The following is a 20,135-nucleotide window of genomic DNA, read 5'->3' on the forward strand; positions in this document are numbered from 1 at the left end:
AACGTTACTGCTGTGAGGAAAATGCTTGACGAAAACAGGCGAGTGACCTACCAACAGATAGAGGATACTTTGGGCCTAAATGCACCAGCAATTCGTTCGATTCTGCAAGATCATTTGCACGTGAAGAAACTTTGTTCTCTTGTTCTCTCGTCGTGTCATCTGCTCTTCAGTCAACTGACTGAAGAGCAGATGACACGACGTGTGACTGGTGCCGGGAGATGTTAAAAAAGTTTGATAAGGGACAATCTCGGTATGTGAACAACATCGTGACAGGTGACGAGACTTGGCTGTACTATTACGATCTGCCGACCAAGGCTCAAAACAAAGTTTGGGTCTTTGATGATGACGACACACCCGTAACTGTCAGAAAATCCCGATCTGTAAAGAAGAAAATGATAGCTGTATTTTTCAAATCGAGTGGAATTGTGGAACATGTCGTTTTGGACACGCAGAAGACAGTCACAGCTAAGTGGTATACTGAACAATGCCTGCCTAAAGTCATTGGATCTATGAAGAACCTGGGGCCAAAGTCAAGAATGGACACCTGGTACCTCCATCACGAAAATGCTCCAGCTCACCGCGCCAAAGCCTGCACCGAATATTTGACCACGACAGGACTGAAACTTCTTGAGCACCCTCCCTACAGTCCAGACCTTGTTCCCTGCGACTTTGCACTGTTCCCGCATGTGAAAATGAAGCTAAAAGGGAGGCGGTTTTCCAGTGATGAGGACCTTCTACGGGCTTGGGACAACGAGTGTGCTTTACTCCCTAGTGAAACTTGGCAGAACTGGTTTAAAGATTGGTTTCGGAGGACGGAGAGGTGTATTGAATGTAGAGGAAATTACTTTGAAAAAATTAAATAAACAAAGCTGTATTGCAAAACTTTCCTAGTACCCTTTGTATAAGACAAGACTGAGTTTTACAAGGGTTAAAATCAACTAGGTTGTCTTTGCACCACTGGAGAATTACCTGAAGATCGGCATTTAAGGAATTGGTAAAAGATTTTCGAGAAGTTGAAGCTGATTGAGCAGGACAAGGTTTCTCAAAATGGAAAGTGGAATGCAATGTGCTATCATCGACAAAACTATGGATAGGATTTCCAGTCAATAGAAGAAGGTCATTAATATACAAGAGGAAAAGAGTGGGGGAGAGAACTGAACCTTGGGAGACACCGGCATTAGTGGAGAAATTAGAAGACGGAGAGCCATCTATCATCACTCTCAGTGTGCGATCAGAGAGAAACCTGGATAACCAATTACTAAAAAACAGTTGGCAAACCATAAGATGGAAGCTTGTTTAGAAGACCTTTATGCTAAACACGATCGAAAGCCTTTGAGATGTCAAGAGCAACTACTTGTGTTTCACCGAACCTTTCCATTGAATTAGTCCATAAATGAGTAACATAAGCCAGAATTGGATGTAGTGTATTGTGAACCCTGTTGGATGTTCTCGTCAAGTAAGCAGAATTCTGGATGGATAAAAAGAATAAAGGATTGGAAATATTTATTCAATAAAATTAAAGACCATGAGACAAGTTCATCACATACAGAGGCTTCTTATGTCAAAGAATTATGGAGGGCAAACAAATGTTGGATAAAAATGTTGAAGAGAATTTATGACAGGAACATAATTTTGGAGTCAAGTTTTGGAGCAGCTTATCAAAATACAGTCGGACCTCTTTATAACGAAATCAATCATTCTCTTTAAAAAATTCATTATACAGAAATATGACCTTTACAACAGTGAAAAATACTGAAATTCAACGTTCAGAAATATAGTAAAAGATGGGAAATAAATCAGGAATAAGTGGGATTGAATAAATTTTCTAACATTTGACAACAATTACCGTATTTCCCCATGTATAAGACGCTCCCATGTATAAGACGCACCTTAATTTTGGGGCCCGAAATTTGAAAAAAAAATGTATTACATAAAGTTATTGAACTCAAGTTTTATTCATCATAAAATTCATACAACTCCTCATTACTTGAAATTCAGCACTGTATGAAAATCTTTTCTGAGCCATTTCTGGGCAGAACGTGGCAAAACGTAACCTAATATACCAGTAACAAGTGCGAAACAATGAGCGCAACGACAACAAGTGCGAAAAAGTGGGAAATGCAAATAAAAAAATCTACAACCACTGTATAAGACGCACCCAGTTTTTAGACCCCCAAGTCTTTCGAAAAAAGGTGCGTCTTATACATGGGGAAATACGGTAATTTATTAATACATACATATTAAGAAATGGCTAATTACTTTATGCACACAATATAATGTACACTGGATTTTACAGTACATCATTCATAAAAATGTTCACATTAAAACAATCAAATATATTTTCTGACACATTTTCGTCACACCGAAGAACCCAACGCAAAGTTACAAATGCTGCCAACATTTCAGGTTTGGAAGGTTTAATATATTGCCCTTGTTGTCCTCATTTCCATCCAACTCATTGTCAATATTGTCACTAGTTCTTTGAATACTCTCCAAAATGTTGGAGTCACTCAGTTATTCAGCTACTATGACATTATTATCAAATCCCAAAAATTCATCAAGAATAATTTATCCACTGCTGAAACCTCTCACTTGGAATTCTTCACAAGATTGCTCAACGTCTTGTAGTAATTTATCCCTTTCACTGCTGTTAATTGCCATTTTAGCAAAACCTACTTTTGAGAAACAATTCTTAATCACTGTTTCCGTTACACCTTGACTCCACACTTTCGCCAACTCTGATATGCACATCCACAAATCTATAATAAAATCTATAGGTTGGTTGGGTTCTATTCTCAGTATAATTTTTTTCAGTATGCACCTTTGGTAGTGCATTTTCAAATTCTTGATAATGGTCCACTGGCTGCAGTTTAGATGAGGGAAGAAAACAAGCTTCGCACTTGTAAGTTTCAAAATTACCGAGAGAAGGTTGGTGGTGCAGTTATCGACAATCAACGCAATTTTTTTGTTTTCTTTTGTCATCTTTCTATCACAATTTAACATCCACTGTTCAAAAATTTCACTTGTCATTCAAGATTTTTTTGTTATACTTGTAGCCCAAATCTAACAACTTTACTCCTTTTAAGCATCGGGGTTGTTTACTTTTGCCTATTACCAAGCTTCAATTTTTCATTACTAGCCATATTTGCACCAACCAAGACTGTAATTCTCTCCTTGCTATTTTTATCACCTAAACATTTATAACCTTTAAAATGTCAGTGTCTTTTTCAGCAAACATTTAAAAAATAGACCTGTTTCATCAACGTTGAATATGTCTTTGGGCTCGTAGTCCTCAATTTTTTTTTTTTTTTTTTTTTTACAAAACTGTTCCTCTCCAATGGGTACAGTCTTCTTCGATTACAACCCCACTTTCACCAGAAATAACTCTTTTGAGTAAGCCATGGCACTTTTTAAATTTGTCCAGCAACCAGAATTGGCTTGGAATATTTTATGTGCCAGGAAAGCTGCATACTCCATAGCCTTTTCTTCTAGGAATGGTCCTCATATCGGCATGTTTTGGTCTCGAATCAACTTCACCCACTTAAAAACAACTTCATCTACATCTTCATACAGGCATAATTTCACATGCTTATGGCTGGGTCCCATTTCCTCAAAGAGTTCGAGAATCGAAACATTGTTTTTCAGAATGGTTGACATACTACTATTAAAGTGATTTCTTTTTTTTTTTTTTAAACATCCAGTCTACCCTATTAACCACTTCCACTGTTTCCATTGCACTCAAAGATTTCCTCTCAAACATAAGGTTACTTGCACAGCTGCTAAAACAAAACTGATTTAGGGACCACTTGTACTTGCCATGTAAATAGAGACAGGTGAAATTTAGTGAAAGTGTGGATGACTCATTTCTGCGAAACAACAGATGAATTTCTGAGATAAAGGAAAATCACTCTCTCCTAATTCTCTATTAGGTTGTTTACAGTAGAAAACACATTGACCAGAGCCTTTGTCCGTGTCAGGAATATGCCTTAATCTTCGCCAATGGCTGTGGACACAGAGGGCGGTTGGTCAGCACGACTTCTTGGTACAATAGAGGCAGTTGAATATGTCTACAAGCACCACTAAATTGTGGAATATTTTAGCTCTTAATATCTAAAGGGATTAATTCTTAATCCATTTAGCTCTTAATTCTTGCTTTCTACAGTATCAGCTCTATTGCCTAAAGGCCAGAGGCACAAACAACAAAAACTATTTTCAATGTAATGACCACGGGGTCACTACATTGAAATTCACTAGATAGAAAAATTTGCTATATGGAAGTTCGTTAAAGAGATCCAACTATAACTCTAAAATTATCAAAAAAATCAATTGCATTTTGAAGTCATTGAGAGAGAGTTTGAAAGATACATACAATGGAAACTTTTTGTCTGATGTAAAATTTTATACCAAATATGATGATACTATGAGACAAGTGCTAAATCTGCCATTTGGCACATCAAAATATCCAAGTCTTAAAATACAAAATGAGTTGATAGAACATTTGAATTTGCATTTAAAAAACAATTAATAATGGAAATAAAAGACTCCTTTCTTTTCTGTCATATTAGACACAACTTGGGACATTTCAAAAAAACATCAGCTGAGCATTATCTGTCGATACATCAAAATTTTTAACCGATACTGGAAATAAACCTACAGGATTAAAAATCAAAGAGTCATTTCTTGGCTTTGTTCATCTAAACAATCAAATTGTTGCAGTTAGTTGTGACTAACTGCAACACACTGCAATCAAATGATTTGAATCTTTCTAAATGTCTGGGACAAGGATATGATTATACTAACACTATGAGTGGGGTTTATTCAGGAGTACAAGCCTGCATAAAAGAAATGGAACCAAATGCATTATATGTTCATTGTGTGGCTCAGTACGTCAACTTTGTGGTGAATGATGCAGTTAATGGTATCAAAGTATTTTGCAGTTGTAAAAAAGCATCTGTGTTTTTTAGACATAGCATCAATCGTTGGGACTTGAAAGTGTCTGCAGTTCTGCCCAGAGGGAGTATATGTTGAGAGCCCTTTCAATCAGTTGGGCCCCAGACAGAATGTGCAAGGTTCGTGGGGTAGAATTTTTTTTGTTATGGTCTCTGTTTGTTAAGAGAAGCAGTTTCTTCAGGGATGGGATACACTTAAATAGAAGGGTACAAAAACACTATGATACTATTGAAGCAGTGAAAAGTGGGTAGGAAAACTGCTAACTTGGTTTGGGGGGGGGAAACACAGACCAGAGTCGCATATTAACCAGAGTCGCAGGCAGAGGAGATGATTCTTGCACTGGCTCTACTGGAAAATGCAGCAGCCTGGAAAGCAAGGTATCTCGGATATTTCAGACACTGCTGTGGGTCATCATGGAACAAAAAATATATGGGCTATGTTAGAGTAACTAAGAGTAAGAACATGTGCATGTATAATTGCTTGTATACTAATACTAGCAGTACTGTAAATAAATTTGATGAATTTGAAGTACTAATTAAGTCATCAAATGCAGACATTGTAGAGATAGCAGAGACATGGTGTCACTCACACATAAGTGATGCTGAATTTGAATATGGGGAGTACAATGTATACAGAAAGGACAAGGCGGGGTGGAGGGGTTATGCTCTTGGTAAGAATCATTAAATCTCAGGCAGTGCATCCAGTTGACATGGGTAACCAGTACAGAGTCGAGTCAGTTTTGTGTGATATAAGCACTGGTAAAAACAAAAATGAGAGTAGAAGTAGTGTTAGGAGCCTAATGACTGTGATGCATATACCAAACAGCTATAGAGAGAAATAGTGGGCCAAGAAATTGAAATGTCTTATAATGGGGGATTTTAACTTTCCACGTGTTGAGCGGAATTTGTGGGTTGGTCACTCACACACTAGTAAGACTCTTGAAGATTTCTTGGATGACTGTTTTCTACAACAGTACGTTAGAGAGACAACAAGAGAAAGCACTTGATCTAGGTAACAGTAGTGATTCTACAGTCATTAAGTACCTGCAGGTAAAAAAGACCCAATGTGTGGCATTCCATGTGAGAACACTATAAAAGTGTTCTCACATGGAATGTGAGAACACTTTTGGAATTTAATTAAAAACTCATTCCAAATGCTTGTCTAGTTCTGCCTTGAACTTATTTCAGTTTTTGACCACCACTTCACATATGGAAGTTTGTTCCAACTAACAACCACCCACTCACTAAATGCAAATTTCCGCCCAGCTATTCTACAATTGCCTTTCCTAAATTTGAATTTATGTCCCCTCAAGTGAGTAATCTGAGCAAGAGGAAAATCCCATCAGCATTGAGCTTTCTCAAACCATTCAAGGCTTTATACACTTCAATTAGATCACCTCACAGGTGCCTAGTCTCCAGCCACTGCAATTTACAGAACTCGAGTCTTTCTTGGTAAGAGCAACCCTTTGTTCCACTCACCAATCTCGTTGCCCTTCTATGTACCTGTTCCAACAACTCTACATCATTCCTAAAATGAGGCCTCCAGACCTGTATACAGTACTCAAGGTGTGGCCTGACCATTGCCTTGTACAAGGGGACAATCACCTCCTTATCCTTGATAGCAAAATTTCTGTATATCATTGACAAAGCACCATGAGCTACTCTTGGGCTGTCTACACTGCTCAAAAAACGTCATATCTGACTACAAAATTACCCTCAGGTCCTTTTCATTCTCTATAACTATGAGTTTAGTACCACACAGTTGATACGTTACTCTGGGGTTACTGCTACCCATATGCAATACTTTGCATTTGTCAATGTTAACCTTCTGTTGCCACCTCACAGCCCCTCTGCTCAACTTTTCTAGATTCTGTTGCAGTAGTGTGCTGTCATTAGTGTCATTAACAACCCTGCCAACCTTCGTATCATCTGCAAACTTGGACATTAAGCTCGATATACCTTCATCAATATCATTGATAAATACAGAACACAATGCTGGGGGACTCTACTAATAACATTAGTTCACGAAGAGCAGTGTCCATTGATTACTCTGTCTTCTCCCACACAACCATCCTTTATCCATTGCAGCAACTTGCCCTTAATGCCATAGTACTCCAAGTTGTACAGTAGTCTTCCATGTGAAACAGTATCAAAAGCTTTCCTAAAATCCAAGTACAGCAAACCCTCACTGGTTGAGATGCTGTGGCTTTTGCAATTACTAATGACCTCACACATTAGAACAGTGGTCTCAAACTCAAATTTCATGCAGGCCAAATTCACGATCTGAAAGCAGCTGACGGGCCATACGTTAGTTTGTCTCCATCTATATAGCAATATGAACTGCGCAGCTGTGCATCCAGCTAACCAACTAGTGACTAACTCAAGGAAAATATATATCAGAAGTACCAACTCAACAGAAAAAAATCGGAAACACCAGAATACTGAAGCGCCACCAACTGTCAGCTGGCGAACTAAATTTACTGATTGCATCGACGTGGGAAGTTCTCCCACCTTACCCCAGTCATGTGGCCTGGCATACAAGCATACAGTGACAAAGACAAAGTTCTATTCATTCTATCTCTTTTTCCTTCAATAGCAGTCACGCACATTAGCTCAGTCCATATCTCTATGTCTCTAAAATTATAAGCACTGTATTTACAACAAATACATAACTGAAATGTATTCGCGAGCTGTGTAAAATTGCTTTGGGGGCCGGATGCGGCCTGCGGGCCACCAGTTTGAGACCACTGCAATAGAATATCGGACAATCTAAACCACACAGCCAATACGCTTGATCTTTTCCTCACAAACCCTTCAAGTACACATTCGAGGTGAGTGGTCCCCTAGGCACCTCAGATGACAACTTGATGACAGATAAATCTCCGATGGAGCCTTTCTCTCGTGGCCATTCTGAACCCTGTGATATTTTGCATTACAAGAATGCAAAATTGGATGATCTGCGAAATTTATTTTCTTCTTTTGCTTTGTTGGATTACTGTTTAAAATCTTCTGATGTGAACATCTGTTCAGATCATATCTGAAATTATTCCTGTAGGGATGAAAACCTTTATTCTACTCTCCGCCTTAAAGTCTTGTCCTTTATCTAAATCTCGGTTTTCCAATAAAGGAAGGCTGCTAAGATAATAATGCTGCATATTGCAATTGGCTTATATCCAAATTTCCAGGTTCATTTTCTGCCTACAAAGCTCACAACAACTGTAAAGCAGTTATTAATCACTCCAAACTAGATTTCAAATAGGCTAAGAGTAGAAAACTTTCTTCTTGTACAAATGATAGTCGAGCATTCTGGTCTCTTGCCAAAGCTATTGGCCACAACTTTTGTCCACCTCTATTCCCACCTCCTTCAAAACCAGATTGTTCCTTTGCCACTTTAGCCAAAAATAAATCTGACTTGCTAGCATCCTGGTTTTCTTCAAATCTTGGTAAACACTTCCTACACAGTACGCTCCATTCAATGCCTCCCGGGGTCTTCCGCAAAAGGATTTTGAATGATCTTTATACTAAGAGAGCTCCAGGTCCTGATGGTATTTCTCCACTCGTTTTCAAAACATGTGCTCCTGAACTTACTCCTGTTCTGTGTCACCTTTTTTCTCTTTCTTGTTTCAAAGGCGTTTTCTCTTCCAATTGGGAATTTCCTCATATCCTGCAAGTTCCTAAAAAGGGTGACAAGTTCCTCCCATTCAATTATCGTCCCACTGCACTAACTTCAACTCTTCCTAAAATAATGAAGAAATGAATTAACAACCAACTCTAAAACTATCTATAAACCTTCTATCTGTTAAATGATCACCAGTATGGTTTCCATCAGTGTCAATCCATTGGTGATATTCTGGCTTATGTTACTCATCTGTGGACAAATTCATTAGAAAAGTTTGGTGAAACTCAAGCAGTTTCTCTTGGAATTTCAAAGGAGTTAATAGAGGAAGAAGAGAAGGAATTATCTAATGAAGAACTTATTGACTTGCAGGCAGCAATAGTGAAGGAAAAAAATGCTCAAGATGAACCAAATGAGGAGCCGGGACGCTTCATCACCAGAGAGATGGCAATGGCATTTTGTGAAATTGCATCAGCAATGACGAGGTATGAGAAGATGGATCCTGACAGCAAACAATTCTTAAAAGTGAACAGAGGGGTGAATGATATGCTTGCTACGAAGAAATCTACAATGAAAAGAAAAACGCCACCGTTCAGTCATCCATTAATATGTTCTTTCTTAAGGTTGAGTGGCCAACCCCTTCTAAATCTCCACAGCCCTCAATCTCCACAGTGGCGTACTTATCAGCTGATGACCTCGATTCTGGCAACAATGCTGAAGAGGTAAAACTGGCGTTATGCGTGTCTCCTCTCTTTTTTTGTAATTTTATAATTTTGAAATTTTTTTAAATTGCACGCTTTTGTAACGTTCCTGCACGTGAGATAAAAAATTGAATAAATACAATAAATAATTCTATTTATATGTTCGTCTTCGTCGAACATTTCTTTTTTGATTCAATCAATTCAGCGGACACAGTTGTGAGTAGTGCACAAGCATGGGAGAAATTCCGACTTATGTAGAGTTCCGTGGAACACAACCCTTAAGTAAGTCAGGGAGTTGCTGTACTTTCCAATACCTCTCGTGCTTGGGGTTTTAATAAAAAAAAATATATAATAATAATAGGTTAATGAATATTTATTTGTTTTTCTAGATTCATGTTACTAAACTATAACCGTGAAGAAGCAAGAGGTGGTAGTATGCTGCTGAAGGCTGAGGTCTAATTCATTATAAATTTTTTCATTTGGAAGGCAAAGAATTAAAACAAATCCATGAGGTGATGAGGTTCTTGAAGACAGACATGTGAGTACATATTTTATAGAAATTTAAATGATTAGCCATGGTTCTGTTTCCACCAGAATGCAGAATGCATAAATTCCTGCACATGTTTAAGGTGGCAGTCCAGTGGGTTCCCAGATCATTGAACCTCACCTCAAAATCTCCATAGGGAAGAGATGCATGATTTTCGGAGCTTTGCAGAGAGAGAATGCCGATGATATTTTTAAATCTAATTCTGGCTGGGTACATCACAATGACTCAAATACAACAGATACATAAACAACAGACATTCCTCTTCACCAACTGCAAAACAGCCAATGTTCAATTGTCTGTCAACAGGGTTATGTTGTCAGTCTTCTGGGAATCTAAAAGGTATCATCCTTATGGATTTCCACCCAAAAGGCAACACAGCATTACTGAGGAGTACTACAAAAACTTCCTGGAAAAGTGAAGAGAGGCTATCAATTTGAAGAGAGGTGGGAAACTATCCAAAGATGTCGATCTCCTAGCAACAATGCTCCTGCTCACAAGAGTGTTTTCACAACGGACTTAGAACTTTACAATCAGGTATGACTTTGAAAATATGCAGTGGTCCAACTTCAGACTTTCCCCTCCTCCTTCCTAAAATGAAGAACATATTATGGGATCGCAGATTTCACACTGATGAGAAAGTAATTAATTATGTGGAAGCCTGGTTTGCTGTTTAAAATGAGTTCTATTCAAGAGGCCTGAAAGAGCTTATCTACAGATGGGAAAAATGTACAGCTAGAAGTTCGCTACATAGAGAAGGATGAAACTGGAAGCCAAGTTTCACATGCCTAACTCAAATATTTCTATGTGAGTGTAAATACTTACTAACCACCCTCACACATAAGGAGGAGTAGAAACAGGATCACCGAAACAGATATGTGGAAATTTTCATGCAACCAGAATATCAATTTTTGGAATAGACCTGCCTAGAATTGTGGGGCTGAGTAGTTTGAATAAATTTAAAGGTTTGGACAAATTATTGAAAGCAATGGGAAAATGAACTTTTTTTTTTCTAGTGCTGTATATAAGCATCGTTTCCCTTCTTCATACTGCCGATACTAATAATTACTGGCATTACACTTGAATTTGCAGATTGCATTATTTGGAAAATACATATGAAGGAAGGTTGTTCCAGAAAGCAGAAAGTATAAATTAGTTCTGTGGGTTTAGAGTTGGTTTAAAGTTTCGTGAATGGATATTGATTGGTTGTAGCAAGTGTTTGGACTACCTCTTGTTTAGAAGAGTAGCATAATTACAGGATCCAGAAGAACCGTTCCTGTGTAAATATCCATAGAAAACATGCAGCAAAAACTGAATGTCAATGAGACAATGAGTGGAGAAAAAGTGATGGGTTCATAATAGATGGGTCATTAACTAATCTGGCCACCCTTCTTTGGAAAGCCTATAAGCTTGAGAGAGGCTTTAGTGGTACCAACTCAGACAGGAACAATATCCCATACCAAAGAAGATTTCATATTGTACAAAGTGGCTATTTAGAAGAAAACAATTACTTCAAGAAATTACTACTTATTATTATTAAATTATTAATTATTAAATTTAATCATTAAATAAAAGTAAATTATTTAAATTTTAATCATTAAATAAATTATTTTGAAATCATTCCATTAATGTCCATAACTACTCCAGACCTGTGAGCAGATAAAGAGGTGGGGGGGGCAGAGCATGCTATCAATAACTATATGCCAGTGTGCAGAGGATTTTCCTTATGCAGGCACACTATGCAGCCTGAGAGGATTCGTCCTATACAGACACAGTATTCAGCCTGACAGGATTCATTCTTCAAGATGTAAACTGATATGCATATATATAGCATCAGCCAAAAAAAAAAAAAAAAAAGACAGTTCACCCATCCTTACCCTCCAAGAATATGTCTAGGTCTCCTTGAATTTATTCAACCCATCCACTTCCACAACAACAGATGGAAGCCTGTTCCAACAATCGACAAACACTGGTTTAAGGCAAACTTCCACAAAAATTAACCTGCAACCATCCTTCCTCATGCGTGTAGTCTCAGAAAGTGGAAGAATACCATTAACATTCAGCTTACTCAATCAGTCAGGGCTTTAAACACCTCAATCAGACCTCCCTGCAGGTGCCTAGTCTCGAGACGCTCCAATTTGCAGAACTGAAGCTTTCTAGGTACGAGCACCCTTTTGTTCCCTTCACCAATCTGGTTGCACTTCTCTGCACCCATTCCAGAAGGTCAAAATACTTCCTAAAGTAAGGCCTCCAGACATTCATACAGTATTCCAGATGCAGCCTAAACATGGCCTTATACAATGGGATAATCACCTGCTTAGTCCTGCTAACAAAGTTTCCGTATATCGTTGACAAAACACCATAAGCTGTCCTGGCAGCATGTCTGCACTACTCAGAGAATTTCACATTCTCCACTATCCTAAGATGTAGTACCACAAAGGTGATAAGCTACTCCTAGCCACCGCCACCCATGTGCAGTACCCTGCACCCTGCTACCCCCCTCAGCCCCGTGATCCAAACTTCCCAGATCTTGCTGCAGTAGCTCACCCCAATGACTGCCGTCAATCACCCACCAACCCTTGCACATCTGAAAACCTAGACATTAAGCCCGACATACCCCATCAATTTCATTAATAAATACTGAAAACAACAATGGACCCAGCACCGAACCCTTGGGAACCCCCACCAATAATACCAGTCCAAGAAGAGCAGTGCCCATTGACAACCACTCCACGTCCTCCTCCACCCACCCAACCATTCCCCATCCACCCACAGCAGCAACTCATCCCCAATGCCACCGCACCAGCCCACACAGCAGTCCTCCATAGGCAACAGCACCAAAAGCCTCCTGAAAACTAAACACATGATGCCAAAATTATTTTTTTCCATCCAGTTCCTTGATCACTGCATCAAGACTACTCCTTAACAAATCCATGCTACAATTGCAGTACAATTGCATGTCCAAATGGTCCACCATTATTTCTTTAACCAGTGATTCCATTACCCTGAAAAAGACATTAGGCATCAAAAGACGTCACCTTTTAATGCCCCTTTATAAATTAGGGATATATTTGCATATCTCAGTCCACAGGGACCTCTCTGAATCCAACGATGCCCTCAGAATCACAGCTAAGGACCCACCAACCTCCTTCGCTGCCTCCCCCAATACAACTGGATAGACTCCAACTGTCCCACAAGCCTTTTTTATGTTCATCCTCAACAATTTCTCCTCCCCTTTCCTTTCAGTTATAACAAAATATCCTCATTTCCCCTTCCCTAAAGAATTCCTCATGTGTGAATGTAGTTGCAAAATACCCATTCAATTTGTCCACAACTTGAGCTGGCTCATCAACAGCTAACCAATAGACAGCAAGTGGCTCAATGTGATTCAATCTCTTCCCTCTACTGTTAACATAAGTTTTTGCTGTTTTCTTTGCAATCTCTGTCAGAGACTTCCCAAAATCTGCCACCCACAGCTTGCCTAACCTCCTTTGTGACTTGATTACAGAGTAATTTTTATCTACCATAGGCCTCTGTATTACCTGACAATCTATATGCATCCCATGCACCCCTCCTCTATGCCATGTGTCTCAATAGTTCATCCAGCACCCATTTAAGTCCAAGCCCTGAACAGCATCTCCCTGCTGGCATGAAAAGAACAGCTGCCTCTCTCTGATTACCTCCCCAAATACTTCCCATTTAGAACCTGCTGTTTGGAACATCACCAGTTGGTTCCCTGCAGACAGTTTTTAAATTTAATTAAAAATACAACCACTGTCAATCTGTGCCACCCAGTGGGTCTTTTACATAACTGAAGGTTCTTAATGCATGAAGAATCAGATGAACCAGATGAAAAGTATTGCTTCCTCTTGTTGCCTCACTAACATCTGCTGTAGAAAACAGTCATTCAAGAAATCCACAAAAGTATTGCTAGTGTGTGAGAGTGACCAATTCATAAATTCTAGTCAATGTCCAGATAGTTAAAATCCCCTATTATGACACATTCTGATTTGCTGGCCCACTCCATTTCCTGTATAGCTGTTTAGTATACTTATCACAGTCATCAGGCTTATAACATGAATAAATGGGTGAAATATTTTACATTTAAATTAAAAATTATCATTAAACTAGTTTTAACAGTTTTATTTATCCAAAAAACAAGTTTAATTTTCACTTTTAAGGAACCAATTAATGGCATGTACCGATAACTTTATCAGTATCTGTTTAATTTTAGTCTGTTGTTTTCCAACCATAACATAAAGTGTAAAGTTTTATTCAAGGGATTTGAATCATTATATTATATTCAAATATAGTTTTACAATATAATTTTAAAATCCCAACAGTAGAAAATATTTTATTATTAACTTAAAGAACAAACAATTTACCAGTAATGGCACCAGTCCAATCAACACTTTTTTTTCTTAATCCCCAAATGGCTATTATAACAGGGCTTATGATGGTTAGCAACCAACGGCTTATGGAGGGAGGATTCAGCACACCTATAAAGAAATAAACATGAATATGAAGACATCCAGGACAGATTACAGTTCATATTTACAAATTAAAGGCCGAATAGAATATATGAAATCTCTCAGCAAATACAGGAGATCCCCCCCTTAACTCTGATAATTCTTTGCCAAAAAACAGAGCACTAAGTAAATCAGCACTAAGCGAGCACTGTATTCCCATAAGGTAACATGTATTTGTGAGTTGTGGTCGGTGCCATAGGATATTTCCTAAATAATAAATGGCAGTGAAAAGACATACAAATTTCGGTCAAAATATTTAATATTCAAAGATTTGTACCTATAACATATTCTATATTACATATGTATATAATTATGTGGTAAGTAACTACATTACATATCAAAATTAAACTTAAAATTCCAATTAAAATCATGATTTTATTAATCTGATGGCACTAGGCTGTCGAGTTTTCACATCTTTGGACTGAAAAATGTCTTGATTTTGGGTTGTACTTTGTCCCCCTTTCTCTCATTGTACAAAATCATGTAGGGATTCATTTCTTTCTTTAAATTTCTTATTACCTTGAAACTTCATTCCATGTCAGGGTCATTCTCCCAGAAATAATCACACATTTTTTCAGTGTTCAAAAGTTTCACTTAGTCCTTTTGCAGTCAGTGACTTTATTGGTTCTTCATCTTAAAAAATTTTTATATGGTAGTTCAAGTCTTCTAAGCTATCTTTGATTGGATGTCCTGGTGCATTGTCCATGGTCGGAATTGCTTTGTAATCAAGGTTATTTTTCGCACAATATCTTTCCTGCAGGACAGAAGGATTCAGAGTACCAATCAGCGAAAAGAGGCCAGATTACCCAAGCTTTTTTATTAGCCTTCCAAATTATAGGTAGGTTTAGTGAAATGTTTAGGAGCCCTTGGATTTTCTGAAAGGGGTTTTAATTTAAATTCCCCCACAAGTGTTACCAGCCAACAATACAGTCAACCAATCTTTAGCTGCTTTGAAGCCTGGCATGTTTTTTTAATTCTTTCAATATGAAACTTCTTTTAAGCCTCCATTTCCAAAAGAAAAAAAAAAAAATTCTATATCATCTATGTTAAAAACTTGAGCAGTATAACACCCCACTTCAATAATTTTAACAAGTTATTTTTTGAAAGTTTCAGCTCCTTCTTGATCTGCACTTGCCGTTTCTCCCCAGATTGCTATGTTGTGTAGGTTATAGCGCTTTTTAAATCTATCGGACCAGCCTTTACTAGCGATAAATGATTCCGTGTTTCTTTCGAGGTGAGCTTTCTTCAGATCTTCATATAGGCTAATTGCTTTTTCTTTAATAATAATGGAACTTAATGGAATTCTGCACCGGATATTATCTTCAATAAAATTATTTAGAAGTCTCTCCATTTCAATCATAATAGCCGGCCTGGTCCTAGTCAATTCAGTTGCCTGCAGTGGAACAGCTGTCTTTCCCACAGCTAAAATTAATTCTTTATTTTTTATAAATGTTCTTACAGTTGAATCTGCCAGTCCTAAATTATTGCACACATCCATTTGTCGTTGATCAGAATCGATTCGCTTCAAAACATCTAATTTAATTTTCAAACTCAATCTCATTTTTTCTTATCTTTGTAGTCTTTGCACCCAGAGGCGGATTAAGGTAGGTTGAGGCCCCGGGCGCAGAAGACAATTTTGGGCCCCTTAAAAAAAAAAAAAGAGAGAGACAGGGGAAAAAAAAAGTACATGTTAACTATTTTTTTAAATTAATAAAAAATATTATGTACTATTAATGTTTTATTTCCAATTTTTTTTTTTTTTTTTTTTTTTTTGATTTGGTAGTTGTTGGCGCATCGGCTTCTGTGGCCATATTGCACCTCCCAAGGTTTTTGCAGTACTTTGATCCAAGCCCGAGGCGGGAATCGAACCCGCGACCTTTGGGTTGCCGGGCAGGTACTTTACCCACTCGGCTAGCCCGGTCGGCTTTTTTTTTTATTTCCAATAAAATTTGAATATAATATATGTATAATATAATTAATAATAGCATAATAATAATCACAAAGTTTTGAACTAATAGTTGAACATATGTAAGAGTATAATTAATGATGGTATACGTATAATAGGAGTAACAATCAGAAATTTGAACAAAAAAAATCATAGAATTTTACTTGAAATTAAAATTACAAATGTGAAAATATTTAAATAAATTTTTTCTTGCTTTTCGTTTTGCAAACTTATTAACTATCTCATCACAATCAGTAATTTTAAGTAAATCGCTCTCTATATATAAAATAGCCATATTATTTAGTCTTTCCTCTGAAACTGATTTTCTTAGATAATTTTTTACTCTTTTTAGACAAGAAAATGAGCGTTCCCCCGATGTGTTTGAAATTGGCATGGTTAACAAAATTTTCAAAATAATTTCCACATTTGGAAAAGTTGCTTTCATATCTAATGCTTTTTTGTATATATTATTAATTGATCGCTTGTCTTCTTCATCTAAATAGATTAAAAACTGTTCCAACTCATCTTTAAAATTGTTGGAATCAAGGTCATCTTTATAAATTTCTATTAAATTATTAACGCATTTTTTCTTTTCTTCTACACACAATGTAAACAGGAAAAAAACTCTAAAATTACTTAACATTTTCATAGATTTTTCCGCGTCTGTTCAGTTCTGCTGTTAAATGATCGCATATTACGTAGAGTACATTATGTAAAAAAAATTCCTTTTGATTTTCTGTAGATGTTCGCTCGGGATCATCTTCAAATGTTTTATCTGTTAGTTCTTTAACTTCTGATTCGATTTCGTTGAAATTATGTCTTATGTTTTCATTAATAAAAATTTCTAGACGTTTTAATAATGACGCACCTTTAACAATTGTGCAGTCAATAGATTGCAAAGATTTACTCGTTGCATCGATTCTTTGCAAAATTTTATTCCATAGGACTGTCATTGCAGCAGTTTCATAATCATTCATTTCTTTAAGTAATGATTTTGCTTCAATAACAGCAATTTTTTTTTTCTTTTGTGGAATTGCATATCTCATCTAATGCCTCTTTTATATTTTTGTAGCCACATTTTAACGCTAAAACTGCATCGGCCCTAGCAGACCACCTTGTATCTGACAATTTCTTTAATGTATAAGAACCTTTATCCAATTTATTGCATAACAGGTTCCATCGAAACGTTGATGCGGAGGAAAAAACAAACAAATTTTGCACGAATAAAAAATATCTGGAAGCATTACTACAACTCCCTGCAGCAATATAACCAACTAAATTAAGTGAATGACTGGAGCACGGAATAAACGTTGCTGATGGAGCATGTTATCTTATTCTTGTTTGCAGACCATTGTACTTGGCCGACATATTTGCTGCATTGTCGTACGATTGTCCACGGCAATATTTTATATCTACTGGCAAATTTTGCAAGGTAGATAAAACTGTCTCTTCTAGATACTCCGCATCGTGTCTTTCTTAGGGAAGAACTTTAAAAATCTTTCTTTAACATTCCCATTTTCTGATAAATAGCGCACTACAAAAGTAAGTTGATCCACATGCGCAACATCGGGTGTAGAATCTAAAATAATACTATAATATTTTGCGCATTTCATTTCCTCCACAATGTGTGCACTAAGATAATCGGCAATTATTTGCAAAAGTTCATCACACGTCTGATGCGATAAGTAATTTACATGTCCGCTACCTTGATTTCCATACTTTTGTAAGTGCAACTTTAAAAAATCGTCATATTCGCTCAAATACTCTAAACTAGTCAAATAATTGCCTTTTCTCGAAGATGTTGCACTCTCGTTATGGCCTTTAAAAGCAATGCCCAAACTTGCGAGGAATTTTATTGTGGATACAATTCTTCGCAGAATCTCTCTCCAATAATTTTCTTTTTGCGATGTAATTTGCAGATTTTGAACGTCAACGCGATTTAACGTAGAGGAGCGCTTGTATAATGTACACATTGAAGCGATGTGCTCTTTTGACATTTCATGTTCGGACAAAGTTATTCCAATATTTTTCCAATTTTGGAACCCTATAGTCAACTTAGACTTTGATCCCGAAAACATTTTGCATGGGTAACAATAAATTGATTTGGTTGTTTCGGAAAAAAATTAGCCACGTCCTTTCTTCTTTTTCACCATTCGAAATTTTTCTGTAAAAATGGTCTTTACACAAGCTTCTGTAGTAAATGCGATCACCGTGTTTATAGACCAATCTAAGTGTAGTTATATCGCCTATATTTCTTGGTTTATTTGAAATTAGAAATTCGACCATTTCATTAGATAAAACGTTAGGCCACAGAGCAATATCTTTTAGTGTAACTTCGAATGGAATATTTTCCATTTGCGTTTCAATATTTTCTAATGGACTTTCTTCTATACTTTTTTCGACTGGTTTTTCACCTGGTTGACGGTTAACTGGTTTTTCATCTTCTTCATCATTGTTGCTTTCTTCTATACCTTGATTTTCAACTTGAACTAACTCCTTTTGTTGGATGATGGAAGTTCCTTGTTCTTCATCTTCATTGTTGCTCAAATTATGATGGCTTGAATGGCCAGCGCCAGTTATAAATTTGTCCAATGCTCCTTTCTGTTGGTTGGCAACTTGCTGGCGTCTTTTTTTTAGCCCCTGATAGATGTCGTTTCATTTTTTTTAGCTACCATTGGTAGGCTACCAATGAAAAGTCATAATAGTCTGAATGATTAGAATACTAGAGAAAAGATTTTTCGTTATAGTGCAATAAATTAATGATTAATTAAATTCAAAAATTATTCATAAACTACGAAAATCCAGGCGCTGATGTAACAACAGGAATTAATTTTATCTTAATATAATTTCAACAATATGCAATATACAGTGGTACCTTGGTTTGCGAGCATAATTCGTTCCGGAAACGTGCTCGTAATCCAAACCACTCGTATATCAAAGCGAATTTTCCCATAAGAAATCATGGAAACCCAGTTGATTTGTTCCAAAACTCGAAAATATTCATATACTGTAAAAATGATTAATACAAAATACATACATACCTTTTCATATTTTTAATATTTAAATTTAATATACGTAAAGCAATCGGATATATGGTAGGACCACTTTCACTGTCACTAACGGAATCACTGCTATCTGTTGACTCTTTCTTTTTGTGCGACTTTAACAAAGAACCTCTCCAATGACATTTTGCCTCCTCTTGAGGATTTCATGGAAATATGACAATTGCATTGTCCTTAAACAGATTCATCGCTCGCACTATTACAAAATGAGGAGGCACGCTTGATACACATAAACAAAGCTCCGCGCATGTAGTAATTGAATAAACAACACACCGTAAAGGCAGAGATACACTATTAACACCTCACATTTTACTAAAGCACATTTCTAGGGGTTACTACCATAAAACAATAAAAACAATTTCCGTTTTTAAACAATTAAAAACAAGTTGCGTTTCTGCTAGTGGAATCTGTTATAAACTGGTAGTAAACTCGATCTAATTGCATTTGCGATTACTGTATGCCGATAACTGGAATTGTGTTGGTTTTTACGTTATTATGGTGAAATGTGTTTCCCCTTCACTGATATAAAAAACAAATACATTTTCAGAATCTTCTCTTCATTCCTATCGTGTTGGGGTGATTCCGGTCCGACTGCCATTTCTTGTAAACACAAAGGCCAATAGTCCATAAGCGAATTCGGTTCGTGTTATATAAGATATCGTTAAGTGTAAAGTTGGGGTTTCGGGGCCCAGGGCGCGCCCGCCGTTAAATCCGCCTCTGTTTGCACCGCATCCAGACAATGTTAGTTTTTCATTCTTATCTGCCATTCGAAAATGGTGGATAAGAATT

The 20,135-nt window shown here is 37.0% G+C and overlaps 1 protein-coding gene across 5 annotated transcripts in view; it reads right to left on the bottom strand.

Moving 5' to 3' along the window:
* Positions 1–20,135, bottom strand: part of LOC150091204 (transmembrane protein 19) — a 256,672-nt gene that overhangs the window by 211,819 nt on the left and 24,718 nt on the right. For all 5 annotated transcript variants that reach the window (XR_016546997.1, XR_016546996.1, XM_090374660.1 and 2 more), the window contains exon 2: positions 14,196–14,309. Coding sequence is in view for 3 of the 5 variants with exons in the window: in XM_090374660.1 (XP_090230786.1) it covers positions 14,196–14,309 (114 nt within the window). In the remaining 2 variants the exon portion in view is untranslated. The remainder of the gene's footprint in view (positions 1–14,195; positions 14,310–20,135) is intronic.

The sequence above is a fragment of the Mastigoproctus giganteus genome, chromosome 1 (genome assembly GCF_048544385.1).
Source record: "Mastigoproctus giganteus isolate SK-2022 chromosome 1, ASM4854438v1, whole genome shotgun sequence".
Taxonomy (NCBI): domain Eukaryota; kingdom Metazoa; phylum Arthropoda; class Arachnida; order Uropygi; family Thelyphonidae; genus Mastigoproctus; species Mastigoproctus giganteus.